General features: G+C 41.0%; 1 protein-coding gene across 1 annotated transcript; it reads right to left on the bottom strand.

Moving 5' to 3' along the window:
- Positions 1 to 4,873: 4,873 nt before the first annotated feature.
- TMED4 (transmembrane p24 trafficking protein 4) lies at positions 4,874 to 14,051 on the bottom strand (the record flags this gene model as incomplete). The annotated part of the gene is given in 4 exon segments (XM_077469670.1): positions 4,874 to 7,577; positions 8,589 to 8,735; positions 11,184 to 11,309; positions 13,951 to 14,051. Coding segments are annotated over 4 exon segments (524 nt in total), but the record flags the coding sequence as incomplete, so codon positions are not given.
- Between the last annotated feature and the right edge of the window lie 2,015 nt (positions 14,052 to 16,066).

Here is a 16,066-nt window from a genome sequence, read left to right as displayed (position 1 = left end):
TTCTGTTTTCATTGAGTATATTTTTCATTGCTTATTTTGCACTGGAATATTTTGATTAATTATTTTAGGTATATATATTTCCTGTGAGATATTTATACACACATATTTGCATGTTTAGCATTTTATATATATATATATATATATATATATATATATATATATATATATATATACTTATAGGTGTATATGTGAATGCTATTTTTGTTTTAGGTAGTGTGAATTTAAGCATTCACTTATAGAGCGCTACGTGTCACATAATTTTCTGGTTTAAATGAGAGCCCCCACTACTGTGCCTTCCCCCCCCCTTTTTGCTCTTTTTCCTTTCCTCTCTTTTCTCAGTTTCTAGTTTTATTGTGTAGTTTCTATAGATCTATATCTAGATCTATAGCTTATAATATTTGAAAAAGTTGGGGCAGGGTCCACGAAACCACCCATTGCAACACACTGAATCCCAGGGAAATCGATATTTAACGATCCAGGTGTAGAGGTTTACGACCACATTTTCTCTGTCCCTCCAATGGGATGATGCTATCTGTGAAGATCAATAGACATGTTTGGACATGCTATGCTTAATTGTAATTTCTGTTTATTACGCAATATATTCATTAACCTCATCCTATAGCACTGTACCTCTTATGTAACTGAGGATGTTGTGTTGCTTTGCCTCTTTAAATAAAAAATGTGGAAAAAAAAAAAAGGGGAGGCATCTCAAGAGAAACTCTAAACAAACAATATAACAGCTGTATAGCAAGTTATATACTCAAGCAAAACCTTTTTAATTACACCAAAAGAGCAGGAAAACATGAAATGTTGCTCGTTTCTCCCTCTTTGGGATCATCAAAAAACAGTTTCTCCCTTAACCACAATCCGGAATTTAGCAGGGTAAAGCATAGCATATTGAATTTGAAGGGTACAGACACCCCTTTTAATATCTATAAACTGAGCTCTCCATTTTTGAACTGCCACAGAAAAGTCTGGAAAGAAAGAAACTTTAGAACGATTAACTTCGATATTGCCCTTAATACAGGATAGAAAAAGAATGTTGTCTATCTCTATAGTGGAGCATTTTTACGATGATCAGTCAGGGAAGGTTACCCGGAGGAGGTGGTCTAGCAGGAATATGATGCACCTGTTCTACCACAAAAATGGAAGTAAAAGTTTTGTTATTCAAAAACATCCAGCAGGCATTTTTCAATAAACTCAACAGGGTTCCTCCCCTCCATGCTTTCTGGGAGTCCAATAATGTGTATATTATTCCTTCTAAGTCTATTTTCAATGTCATCTATGCGATTAGCATGGTACCTAGATTGAAGTCCCACTGCCTTAAGTACTTGTTGCATGCATCCCGACTCCTTCTCTATGACGGTAACCTGATTCTCTAGTGCTAATGTGCATTCTCACACCTTCTGCATGTCTAGATGCATAGTGGTAACATCCTCCCTTAGACAATTGAACTGCGTAGATAATGTATTTAAGGTATGATTACAATTCTGTATAGCATAGTACACGTCTTAAAGGATTGGTTCCCCCTTTGAGGCAGATAGACCAGGCTTGAAAATATCACCGGTGGCAGAGGCACCTAGTGCCGAGCATCCACCTCTCTCCCCTCTCAGCCATACAATCCTCTGCTTGCCTTGCCCCACCCACTCGCTCCGTTACCTCACATACAGCTGTAGTCTCTGCTGCATTCACTGGCTCCTCTGTGGGCTCCGGTCCTGCAGATGATAGAATGGGCATACCAGAGGAGTCCTTACTCTAATCCAAGTCCTTGATGAAGCTCCATGCAAAGTGCTCTAGCTTAGCAGCCGCTGCTTCCCCAAGCTTATCCTTCTCCACAGTCGACATACAGGGTGGGAGGGGGTGGAGGAACTTAATGGGCCTGCACAGAGTCCTTACCTCAACCCGATAGAACTCCTTTGGGATTAATTAGAGCAGAGACTGCGAGCCAGACCTTCTCATCCACATCAGTGCCTGACCTCATAAAATGGGCTTCTGGAAGAATGGTCAAACATTCCTATAGACACACTCCTAAACCTTGTGGACAGCCTTCCAGAAGAGTTGAAGCTGTTAGAGTTGCAAAGGGTGGGCCAACTCAATATTGAGCCCTACGGAGTAAGACTGGGATGCCATTAAAGTTCATGTGCGTGTAAAGGCAGGCGTCACAATACTTTTGGGAGTGTATGTGCACTAACCATACAGATTTGTAATCAAAAAAGTTATGCGTTATGTCGTTAAAGGCCTTGTACACTTTGTGATGTTTTTGTTGTTTAACTAGCCCTTAGTGTATATTCCCAGTGTTGTTTGTGGTTGCAGTTTGTAGTTTCATGACTGGTTGATTCCCCAATGTCCATGGTTTACCGCAGCTAGCCTGTACTTACAGTGCCTTGCAAAAGTATTCGACCCCCATGAACTTTTCAACCTTTTGCCACATTTCAGGCTTCAAACATAAAGATATAAAATTTTTATTTTTTGTGTAGAATCACCAACAAGTGGGACACAATTGTGAAGTGGAACGAAATCTATTGGATTTTTGAAACTTTTTTAACTAATAAAAAAAATGAAAAGTGGGGCGTGCAAAATTATTCGGCACCCTTGCGTTAATACTTTGTAGAGCCACCTTTTTCTGCGATTACAGCTACAAGTCGCTTGGGGTATGTCTCTATCAGTTTTGCACATCGAGAGACTGAAATTCTTGCCCATTCTTCCTTGCAAAACAGCTCAAGCTCAGTGAGGTTGGATGGAGAGCGTTTGTGAACAGCAGTTTTCAGCTCTTTCCACAGATTCTCAATTGGATTCAGGTCTGGACTTTGACTTGGCCATTCTAACACCTGGATACGTTTATTTGTGAACCATTCCTTTGTAGATTTTGCTGTATGTTTGGGATCATTGTCTTGTTGGAAGATAAATCTCCGTCCCAGTTTCAGGTCTTTTGCAGACTCCAACAGGTTTTCATCCAGAATGGTCCTGTATTTGGCTGCATCCATCTTCCCTGTCCCTGCTGAAGAAAAGCAGGCCCAAACCATGATGCTGCCACCACCATGTTTGACAGTGGGGATGGTGTGTTGAGGGTGATGAGCTGTGTTGCTTTTACACCAAACATATCGTTTTGCATTGTGGGCAAAAAGTTCGATTTTGGTTTCATTTGACCAGAGCACCTTCTTCCACATGTTTGGTGTGTCTCCCAGGTGGCTTGTGGCAAACTTTAGACGAGACTTTTTATGGATATCTTTGAGAAATGGCTTTCTTCTTGCCACTCTTCCATAAAGGCCAGATTTGTGCAGTGTACGACTGATTGTTGTCCTATGGACAGACTCTCCCACCTCAGCTGTAGTTCTCTGCAGTTCACCTAGAGTGATCATGGGCCTCTTGGCTGCATCTCTGATCAGGCTCCACCTTGTCTGAGCTGAAAGTTTAGAGGGACGGCCAGGTCTTGATAGATTTGCAGTGGTCTGATACTCCTTCCATTTCAAAATGATCACTTGCACAGTGCTCCTTGGGATGTTTAAAGCTTGAGAAATCTTTTTGTATCCAAATCCGGCTTTAAACTTCTCCACAACAGTATTACGGACCTGCCTGGTGTGTTCCTTGGTCTTCATGATGCTCTCTGCGCTTTCAACAGAACCCTGAGACTATCACAGAGCAGGTGCATTTATACAGAGACTTGATTACACACAGGTGGATTCTATTTATCACCATCAGTCATTTAGGACAACATTGGATCATTCAGAGATCCTCGCTGAACTTCTGGAGCGAGTCTGCTGCACTGAAAGTAAAGGGGCCGAATAATTTTGCACGCACCACTTTTCAGTTTTTTGTTTGCTAAAAAAGTTTAAATTATCCAACAGATTTCGTTCCACTTCACAATTGTGTCCCACTTGTTGGTGATTCTTCACAAAAAATAAAAATTTTATATCTTTATGTTTAAAGCCTGAAATGTGGCAAAAGGTTGACAAGTTTAAGGGGGCCAAATACTTTTGCAAGGCACTGTATGTGCTAAGACAGTGTTTTTCAACCTTGTGTCAGGTTAAGGCACCCTTTAGAATTGTGCAAAATCTCAGGGCACATCAGTCTGAGGGCTCATTCATATCAGAATGTGCATCCAAGCGCATACATTTTTCTGCTCATTCCCACACATAACTTTATTTTATTTAATAAGCTGCTCTATGCATGTAATACAGGCAAAAGGATGTTGCCATTATTTTTAAAATTGAATAGCACCAAAACACATGGTACTATGGAACCATGCATTTTAGCAGGTGCAAACGAATGCACATTTGCTGGATGCATGGGGGTGTTATTGAGAATTAATGGCACCCTACGCGTGTCAGCAAAAGGCAGTACAGGAAAACATGCCATTTCACACTGCACATGGTGTGAACAAGCCCTAAAATGTACCCTATGAGACAGAGATCAGTTGTCTGTAGGTTGTAAACACCCCCAAATCCTCCCTCTTAGCACCAACACAACCCTCCCCGTTAGAATTCTCACTCCAAAACCCAGGTAAAATACCCCTCACAACATGAACCCAGTATATCCATTATACTCTTTAAACATGGAAATATAATTTTTTTTTTTTTTTATTACAATTCAAAATAGTCACAGAAATGAAACTTTTTTTTTTTTCTAATCCCAAACTTACAAAATAATATATTAGAAATATTTTGGAGTCAGAAACGTCAGGAGAAAATAGGGAAAAGGATGAAGAATTAGTGTTAGCTTGAGGACCATCAGTGCTGATAAGTTGTGGGCAACAGAAATTAGTGGCAAAACCATATAATCCATTTGTTGTGTAACACCACCCCCCCCCCCCCCCCAATCTCCATTATGCCCTGCAGAATAGGTGCGAATGTTCTGACATGATCAAACATTGACATACATAATAACACATTTATTTATAATCTCTCAGGCAAACAAGTGACTATTCCTGTAGGCAATGAAGTAAAGGCTAGTCCAATCTAAAGTTTCAGCTCAAGCTATTTTACACTAGAGAATGTAACAGGGGAAGTGAGACTCTAAAGTGGGGACTGGCAGAGCAAGGAGTAATAAGATCCTTAGGCAGATGAGTCAACTGACAGGAGACACAAATGACAGTTCCTAAAATATGCCCCCACCTGTATGTTGTGGTGGAAAAAACTTTCAAATCTGTAACAATGTCAGAGAAAAAGTGGATGGAGCTTTGCAAGAAGGGGGCTGGCATTCAATGCACCCTGGTTTTGACACATGATCTCAATAAAGGCAGACATGTTATACTGCATGTTCTGAAAGTATAGTTTCAGAACAACAGTCTGTTGGAGTAAATCAGGACAGGTAGACGTGTGTGTATGAAATGTTGCTCAACAATTCAGACATATCAGTTGCCAAATGTGCTGTCTGCTATGAAAATATAGGATTGTAAGGCTCATTTCTTTCATCTATCTGCCTCTGAGAAATATAAACATACCATGATTCAGCCCCCATGTCTACTGCTAGAAGAGTAGTTGGCCACTATCAACTGGACTGAGTGGCAGCAACTCCGAGCAAGATGACTTCTACTACTTTTTGCTCCCATTCGTATATATTTGAAAATACACCAAGCTTACTGCTGCAGCTAACAGATTCAATTCTTTTAAATTTTATTTTATACCTCATGTACATTCAAAGTAACTTTAGCATTTAATAAAAGACTCAGATAATTTCATTGTGAATCTCCCCTACATATTTAGGTTCTTTTTTTCCCTCCCATATTTGCCAGTTTACAAATAAAGTGTGTTTAAAGAGGCCCTCACATGGCAAACAACAAAAGGGTTGCCAGCTCCTGACCACCCCCCCCCCCCCTTTCAACCAAAAGGCAGTTTTGTAAACTGTTTGCCCAAAAAAAGCACCCCAACTCATTGCAAGTGTGCCATCTTAAGGGATTTCAGACTCCCATCTCTTCCAGGAGGCCCAGTTTCATTACATGTGCCACCCAAAAGCACCAGAAATAATTTTTTCCCCAGTGTATGGCTGGCAAAAAAGTAGACCTTCCATTTCCCATGGAGGCAAAAGGTTTAACAGACAAAAGACAAAATGCTGTTCGAATCTTGGCGCATGCTGCTATCTTAAAGCGGAGTTCCACCTCCCCACCCCATTAAAAAATTTAAAGTCAGCAGCTACAGATAGTGTAGCTGCTGACTTTTAATATTAGGACACTTACCTGTCCTGGAATACAGCGATGTCAGCACGTCAGCCGATGTTTCCATCAGCTTTCGGGTGCTGCTGCCTCCATTGTCTGTAAGGGAAACTGGAGGTGAAGCCTTGTGGCTTCACAGCCAGTTCCCTACTGCGCATGCACAAATCGCCTTCTGAATGGCCTGGCAGGGCAGTAAGGGGGAGGAGCTTGAATTTCCAAGTGATCTCGCTGCAGTGAGATCTCTCGGAAGTGGGGACGGGTACCTGTCAAAAACAGGTAACTGCTCCCCCCTAAAAAGTGCCAAATGTGGCACAGGAGAGGGGGAGGAGGCAGATAACCTTTAACTACTAATAAAAAATACCAGTACCTTATTTATTGTAAGTGATAACCTCGCCTTTCTGCAAATGCTCAAAACATGTTTTGATAAATATCCCCATTTTTTTTTTTTTTTTTTTTTTTAAAGGGGGGGTCACATCAAACCGCACTTGCACAATTCTTGCAGATATCTATCTTGCCTTATATACAGGAGTTACAGTAAAGCTACATTAAACAAAAAAATTATCACAGGCTACTGTCAGAGATCCAATCTTCATAACCAAGAAGCAGATTATTATCCGCAATGCAGTGATTGAACTACAAATCCTCATCATTTATAGACAGTCTTATGTATAAAGAAGTGGAAGGACGGAAAGTGCCACCTCCACATTCTTTTACACACAAGGTCTTTACTCCATTATGAGTAAAGAGTCATCATTCTGGATGTTGACTGCATTGGCCTATGTGAATTGACATGTACAGTACACCGTCCAACCACAGTGTTAATAAGTTAAAAATCCACCAAACTACTGATTTATATAAATAGCTGGCTATAGAGGCTCTTAAACATCCAAGTTTGAATTGTATTGCAGATATTAGGGTGGCAAAGATCTTAAAAGTAGGGGTGGAAAGGGAATTTAAGATGTATGTTAACTGCCCATATTAGGGGCACATGGATCTTACAGCTCCGGCTATAAACATGACAGAAGTTATAACTTGTACACAAATATAAACCTCACTACACTGCCTCCTCAGTCGGCCTTTTCCTACCAGCAGCTAAAATTTCCAATGTGCGAGAAATAGACCATTGTGGATTTTGTCCCACTGGCATTATGAGTGTCAATGTACAAAGGCTATTCCAACGTACATGAGCCAGGAGACAGTATATAATGCAGGGCAACAACCAGATTTGTTTCTGTAGGTGTAGGGATATAGTATAAAGTTAGACACAGAGGTAGATGCTTCACACAAGTTTCTTGGCCTCAAAAAAGCTTTTCAGGTGTTTCATTTGCCAGATGCCTGTGAGGATAAGGATGAGAGTCTGGGTAATGGACCACCATAGGACACGCTGGTTAGTGCTCTCGCTGGTTAAGCGAAACCTCTCTTCTCGGTACTGTGAAAAAAATAAAAAATAAATTTTTTTATTAAATGGTTTCAAAATGTACAAAAAACACAAGTGCCTTCAAGAACTAAAGATCCTAAATACATCTAGAATAACTTAATTTTGCTTAAGATATAAGAAAAAGGTAGTAATCGTAGTGTACCAGCCAAAAATTAAATTAGAACTTACTTTTTTTATCCTCAGGAGGAGTTGAACAATGACTCTGTAGTAAAGATCTCTCAATAAATATAGGTGTTATAAGAGCTATAAATTTTCTTCAAATATTATATGACGATTACATTGTGCTTTATGTCGGTCATACATGAATCAAAATTTGGCAGGTCAGCAGGGACCAACCGATCTTCGATCCATATGGGCAAGCTTGTTGTACACAAGCCGATCTACCAATTTACTTCTGTACAACCACCATGTCATACTTTTACCAGTTTGCTCAGTGCCACTGGCTATAGCTGGCAGCACTGATCAGAGTATCCCAATGGTGGCGAGGCCTCCACCCTATCAAATAATATCTCAGGCAGAAAGGATTCCCCCAGCCCCACATTGGGTTACTTTATGGGCTGCCTTAGCAGTTACGATTAAATTAAAATGCCAATTTTAATTTGATATGCACTGAAAAAAAATAAAAATAAAAACACCACACTACCTCCCCCTGCCACCCACACACACACACTTCTGGCTTTTTTCCGCTTCACTGTCAATGGTGGCTGCTGTGTTTCTAACGCCAGAGCATAACCCATTACAGATTGTTAGGCTGGGTGCACACTTAAAACTGATGCAACTGCCAGCAGGTGTCCGATGTGTCCCAGGGACAAATCAGGCCCAAATTTGGACCTGAAATGGAGCAAAAGATGGACAGGACCCCTATGCAATCCGCTCCAGAGATTTATGAACCAGCTCCATTGAAAGCCAGTCACAATTTCTCGTCATGCGATTTGGATGCAGAGAAAACCGCATCCAATTCACACTCGTGTGAACGCAGAATTAACCATATTGATCTCTCACCCTCTGGTAGTTCTGCTCCTTTTGAATTTGCTCCACTTGATCCAACAGCTGTCTGACTCGGAGCTGTAATTCTGTCAGTTTGTCTTTTGCTGCAATTTCAGGGTAGTTATTTGTGTGTTCTCCGATCTGTATATCTAAATGAACTCGCTAGAAAGAGGATAGGATAGAGTCAGTACACAAAAACTACAAAACAAAAATCATAAAGCATGTCTTTTCTTTTGTTTGCTAATGAAAACAAATCTCCCAGAATTATATTCCTAAAAGACTAAACTTTTTCTGTGGTTAGGATATAACCCCCTCAAGGGCTTTTAGGTACAAACTTACCACCTTCTGAAATGTGATCTGTGGTAGACCACTTTTCAAAGAGCAGTACAGCAGCAGCTCGCAGGGATTCAGGAGGTGCTACTGCTGCCTGACGCCTTGTTTTTTTCTTCAATTTTCGCATGGCGATTTTATACTACAGAACTGTGTTGCAACTGCAAGCCAAGCGGCTGGTCATGGTTGCGGTGCAGCCTCATTGATCTTAGGATAGTGCTGCCTGTCAAACTCAAACTGGGTTGAAATTGCTGTGGCAGAAGCATGTGTCTAGCTCTGTCAGGCTGTAATGTTAAAATTCAGGTGGGCAGCTGGTAAAACCATGGCTCAGCTACCTGTTTTAACTGTTCCCCAGTGGCCATTGTAAAAGAGCACTAAGGCTGGGTTCTCATATATGCAAATTGGATGCGTTTTTAACCGCATCCAATTCACATAACATGTGAATATGACCGTCTCTCAATGGAGCGGTTTTGAAAAGGGTCCTGTGCGTTTATGGGTCCAGTTCAGGTGTGTATTCGAGCTAAATTTTGCACCAGAACGGGTGAACAGAAACGCGCCAGACATGTGTAAACTCAGCCTTAAAGTGGTTGTAAATGCTCAAGGACTTCCATTTTATGCATGAAGGTACAAACCTGTGTACAGCTCCCCCCCCCCCCCCCCAGCCCCCATAAAAAACGTACCTGAGCCCCATTCCGATCCAGCAATTTGATACACTTGGCTCCCGCTACTGTCAAGCACAGCTAGTGAGCCAATGAGGAGAGAGTGGGGGCGAGTCACGCTACATGTGTGAATGTACACATTTAGCAGTGGCTCGGGAGCCCCCCCAAAGCATGCTGCTTGCTCTGTGGGCACTAGGCCGGAGGGAGAGACTAGGAGAGCCAGCAGAGGACCCAGGAAGAGGAGGGTTGGGGCTGCTCTGTGCCAAAATGACAGGCAAGTATGATATGTTAGTTATTTTTAAACAAAAAATAAATAAAAATCTGCCACCAGCTTAGGTGGTCTTTTTGGATGGTGGGTTTTTGATGAGGAGTCTCTTTCAAGGCATTATTATGCAGACATTGAGGAGGTTGTTGCTCCCAACCTATTGAGGAACTGAATACCACATGGAACTTGAACCCCCTTTCTAGACTTTAAAAGCAATTTTTTCCCCCTTGGATTTATTTGATGACCGGTGACATGCTCTGCATTTCCTGTTGTTCTTGGATATCTGTGTATCCGACTATCATATTTATATCACGTGCTACCATATACTAATGTCTGGCTGAGCTCCTGTGGAAGCATTGATGCGGGCAACAAGTAGAGCTGCATTATATCACAGCTACCTACACCAAGCCTGATTGGATACTGGCACCTGCTACGATTTGGATGCCTATACACCTACTAGGAATGGGCCTCGATGGTTATGGGGGTGTGACATACGCTTTTTAGGCAATGCTTGCATTGGGACATATTTTTTTATTGTGTTTCTTTTAATCATTTGCAATAAAGCATATCAGTTTTTTTATTCAACTTTGTGCCTATAAAGTCCATGATATTGTCCAATAGCTTTCCAAACAAGATAGGGCGTGACACTTTTCTACTGTTTGTGCATCTCCACCCTGTTATGGTACAACTATTAATAAATATAAAAATTGCCTTTAATAACTTTTTTTGGCAAAATCGGCCTTCAAAAAACACATTTTTTGTGTGTACATAAAACCATGAGAAGGTTTATAAAAGTAAAACGTTTCTGCCTATTAGCAGTCGTTTTTACAATGTACACTGAGCTTCACACGTGCAGGTCAGGAGACATTCTTATTGTGTTTGTGTGCCAGAATAAAGGGAGAGGGAGGGGCAGCAAATTAGGGCCTGCTGCATGCGCATGTGTTGTAAATGAGCATGCAGATAATGAAGATAATAGAGTTATTGTATTAGAACGTATTAGTGTGTTGCTTCTCTTTCATTGTCCAATTAACGAGGTGGTGGTGTTGAGAAACAATGTTCTTTACCTACCGGTGTTCTTTTCAACTCAATAAAGGTTGAGGATCCGGTTGTGCTGATTGTATTACAGAACTATTACACAGAATTACAAATCGTTTGCAAGTAAAGTTCCCATGTGTGCATTTCAACTGGGTATTGTGTGCTTGATTAGTGATCAGTTCTAATGTAAATAATCTTAAGAATTAGGGTAATGTTAAAAACTTGTATAGTTTGTGATTATATATTTGCATATGGCAACCCATACAACAATATTTTAGAATATCGGATCTTTAAAGTGGTCAATAATGTGACTGGCCTCACCAGTTTTCCTCCAGAGAAGAGAGACATTCTGGTAGAGTTTGAGTGCAGACAGATTTGGTGCTCCCCTGGGGTGTGAGAGGTAAAGATGAAGCGTCCCTCTGACCCATACTGCCTGGAGAGAATCGCCTGACAGAGGAAAATATCAAACAAGTCAAAAAAGTTGCAGCAATCACAACACAAGGTATAAGTATACATTAGAGAAAATGTGATACCAATCTCCAAAAAATAAAATAAAATAGGCAAAGATTTCAGCTCTTGATCAAATACAAAACAAATCTACTACCAATTAGGAAATCACATTTAGAACCACATACACCTTTACACACAAAAAAAAAAACAAAAAAAAAAAACAAACCCCACACATTGTTGCCATATTAATGCAATATTTCACCACTTGCTTACTGGGCACTTTCACCCCCTTCCTGCCCAGGCCAATTTTCAGCTTTTTAGTGCTGTCACACTTTGAATGACAATTGTGTCGTTACGCACCACTGTACCCAAACAAACTTTTTATCTTTTTGTCACACAAATATAGCTTTCTTTTGGTGGTATTTAATCACCACGGGGTTTTATTTTTTTTATAAAATTAAAACTGGCTTCTGTTTACTTCCATAACCAGCTATCATTGGCTGACAGCTGATCATGTTATAAAGGGCCACTGTGATGGGCCTTTTGTACTGATCAGCCAAGTCTGAAGGACAACGGTCACAAAGCACCCCGCCCACATGCCATGGGGGTGCAAATGAAGTGCAATCACAAGAGGACGTCTATGGAAGCCCTCCTGGCACTGGAAGCCTGCACTGTAGCCGTCTTTCGTCTATAGCATGGGCGGAAAGTGGTTAAAGAAGAACGGCAAGGGTTGACTGCAACTGCTTGTTTATGTCTAGGGAATTGCAGAGCGGATATATACTTACCTAATCTGCCGGTCCTCCGTACGCAAGACTAGTCCCGTACGCAAGAATGGTCCCAGCCTGCGGTCTTGTGGATGGACTGTTCCTGAAAACACCATGCCCGGCTTTGGACATAAGGACAGCAGGAAAAGTCCACCGTTGGATGCGGGGGGAGCATAGTTTTCTGGAGGATCAAATAATCGCATAGGTATAGCTTTTACTTGGGCCCATGGACAAAACGAGCAGTTAACCCATGCAGTGCATAGGAAAACAAATATTTTGCCTGGAGTTCTCCTCTAAAGATAATCTCGCCTTATACTTTTTTAAAGGAGAGGGAACCAAGCTTGCTGCCACTGAAGACTTCTATCACTGAAGAGCTAGTTCCCTGGCTGTCTTGCGGATCCAATGAATTCAATACACTGACTCCCTGACCCAGGTACAGGATCTGAAGTTCTGACTTTCCTTTTGACTCTCCAGGCCTGTTAGTCAGAAAATATTTTAACCAGAGCCAGGCAACTAGCTTTTCCAGGAGGAGGTCAGTAATGGCAGACATCAATACAAGTTTCTTTTTAAAGCAATCCAATACAGGCATAAAATAGGTAAAAAAAATGTACTGTACCTTTTGTGAGGGCAGACATCACCATCTGATACCTGCAAATTGCTCTCAGCTGCAAAGCTATTGTGTTTCCAGAACACACTGGGCCTGAAACTGGTGGCGCAGAGTGAGAAAACGCGACAGGGAATAATGTAAAAAATGTTCACTGAAAGTTAAAAATTTTAACAAATTATCTTATTTTGTCGCAGTGACCATATTAACGTACTGCTTTTGACGCTCTGGGGGGTGGGGGCGGGGGTGTTACTCTATGTGCCCAAAAATGTGGTGTAACCTTTTCAATTATATGTTGCACAAAAGGCAATTTCTGTGAAACACTGGCAAATACTATTTACTTCTCCCCCGACAGTAATGTCGATTCAGCGGCTTCAGTGACCAATTCAGAACAAGTATGCTTTGAATTTCTGACTATTCAAATCTGCATGCTTGTTACAAGCAAGAATGTACATAGCCAGGCAACTACAATCTTCATAGGTGGCAGCAATGGTAGGTTAATGTCGAGTGCATGTTTCTTCAAAACGGTGAGATTTTTCTGAAGAAATTGAATCACATTTAGGTACGTGATGGTCTAGGCCAGGTATTAGCGGACCTCTAGCTGTTGCAAAACTACAAGTCCCATCATGCCTCTGGGTGTCACGCTTTTGGCTGTCAGAGTCTTGTTATGCCTCATAGGACTTGTAGTTCTGTAACAACTGGAGGTCTGCTAATTGCATATCCCTGGTATAGGCTTTGCATTAGAACCAATGCCAAGAGGCCAGAAGATAATCTTTTGACAAGAGCATACCAGTGTCCATCAAAAATCTAGTTATCTTTAGGAGGGAACTTGCAGTTTAAGAGCTTGTTTACACGTGCTTTGCCCTCTGAAGCATGATCTGTGTTCAGATTGCCCTTTACAAAGCATTTGGCAGGTGATGAGAAGGCATTGCCTCCTCACTACCTGCTTTAACCCTCTTGAATCCCACATTAGCATATAGCAACCATGTGCATTTCGCTTGCAGAGTGGCCCCATTCACTTGAATGGATTACGTTCAGCAGTCACTACACCCACTGAAAGCGACAGGAGGTATAATTCCTGTCGTGTTTGCAGTGCAAAGCATCATGGCCACAGCATTTGTATAGCCCTGGCCATTGCATCTGTAGCTAAAGAGGATAGCAGTTGGGGTGTAATTAAAAAAGGTGGCTCAACTGCAAAGTATTACCAACCCAGGTGAACAAGCCCTTAATCCGTTAATTCAAAGAAGTCAACGCAACAATTTTATGTTACCTTCCCATCTGGGTCCTTCACCTCCACATGCATACCCAGGCCTGGGGTAGAAGGAAGAAAAGTTTCAGCCTGTTTATCCCAAAGCTGGGTCTTGTAGTTACCTAGATATAGAAGCAGGAAGTTAATTAAAAGGACCAAAACCAGCATTTTTGCTATGTGTATGTACATCTTTCATAAAGCCCAATTTCAGACAAAAGATCTTTTTTTTCCCCCCCGACAAAAATATTCAAGTGGTTGTAGTAGCCCAAAAAAAAAAAAAAAAAGGCTGCTTTCACACTGGGGCAGGCGGGCGTTGACGGTAAAACGCCGCTAGTTTTACGGGCACTTTACCATAATTTTAGGGGCGCCATTTAGTCGCCTACCAGTGCATCGCCTCAGTGTGAAAGCATTCGGGCTTTCACACTGGGACTGCAGGAGAGCTGTTTCAGGCGCTCTACATGTGCCATTTTTAGTCCAAAAGTGCCTGAAAAATGCCCCAGTGTGAAAGGGGTCTATCTAAGGCTGGGTTCACACTTTAAATAGATGTAACAGCAGGGGTCTGGTGCGTCCCCATTCTCCATTTCAGGGGCGAATCAGGGCTGAATTTTTTGCTTGAATTCAGACCTGAAACTGAGCCAAAGAGACGCACAGGACCCCTGCACAATCTGCTCCGCATCCATTATACGTTCCATTGCTTAATGGGGGGATTGTCAGCCCACGTGGGCACCAAGTGGCGCTCCTAAATTAGGTATACAGCGGTATGTTTTTTTTTTTTATAAACATACACCGGGGCACATACTGTAGCATAACACAGGGGATTGTTGCAAGAAAAAAAAAAAAAAGCGCTTTACAAGCAATTTAATCCTAGGTTCACATTATTGCGGCAAAATCACGTGCGGTTTTGACAAGTAGAAAACCCTCTCTTTATCAGACGCCACTAGGTGCCATTCATTCTTAATGACACCTCTCTCCCCCCACATCTGGGATTGGGGCAGCATAAAACATGTGGCCCAGGTGGTCAAGAAATACAAATCCGGCCCTGCACAAAAAACAGAATGGAACAATAAGCCAATACCAGACCTCCAAGTCCTGAGGAACTTTGGAACAGTCCTCATGCACAGGTCAGGATTTCAAGAATTTTCTTCACAGCCATTTAAGCTTTGGGATAGTCTCAAAAACATGACTTTGGCCTATCAAATACTAGTGACCCTATTGCTGGCAGTCACGTGGCACCAACAGAATTGCTAGGCATTCAAAAGGAAAAAAAAAAAAAAAAATCACCCACATTCTAGCTGGCCAGAAAAGCAAGTTGTATAACTGGGGGGTGGGTTGCGCTATGGATCCTTAAGAGTGAATGTAGAAAGGAAAAGAAAAGAAAAGTTAAAAAGGTAAGAGCAGCCTCTATTGATTTCCACCCACGGGTGGAACGATGCAAAGACAAAGGGGGGTAATAGATATGGCGCTTACCTATATGTGGGGACTAGTAGTGTGTTGGTGTATAAAAATGTATTGTATTGTATAGGTCAATTTTCACATGTGTGGCAATATATAATTCTTAAAGTGCTGACTAATTTTGGGCCAAAGTGTATATAATATATATTTTCCAGCGTGCTGGTTCAAAACCCAAAATTTTAAAATTAAAATGAAAATTAAATAAAAATACAATAAACTCAAAGTGCACGCCAATGGCAACAGGTTACAATGTAGCAAACCATATAACTTATTAATCTAAAATAGCAATATGCAGTTATTAAAGTATTAATCTAAATGGCAATATGCAGTTATTAAAGTGCGCGTGCAAATAAATTCTTACAGACCTATAGGTGAAGACTAATTGTGATAGCTGGTGGATTAGTCGTGAAAAAAGAATATTAAAGTATATTACGTATACTGTGGTGCCAAACTATAATAAACATATATGAAATATCACGGTGGTAGCATAAACTGGTCTGATAGTGATGCTTTACATAAATTAGTATAAAATTAATAAAAATTAAAAATTAAAATACCATCTACATGAAGCATAAATGTGCTAAAATGATAAAACACAGAAAAATTTAATAAAATTAAAAAAATCCAAAAAAAAACGTGCAAAATTAGTGCAAGAAAATGTGCAAACAATGCAGGCAAATTTTAA

Source organism: Lithobates pipiens, unplaced genomic scaffold (assembly GCF_037356315.1).
Source record: "Lithobates pipiens isolate NorthernLeopardFrog02 unplaced genomic scaffold, aLitPip1_a1.2 Scaffold_8, whole genome shotgun sequence".
In the NCBI taxonomy this organism is placed as follows: Eukaryota; Metazoa; Chordata; class Amphibia; order Anura; family Ranidae; genus Lithobates; species Lithobates pipiens.
The sequence above is the reverse complement of the archived record's forward strand: the minus strand, read 5'-3'. Positions and strand labels throughout refer to the sequence as shown.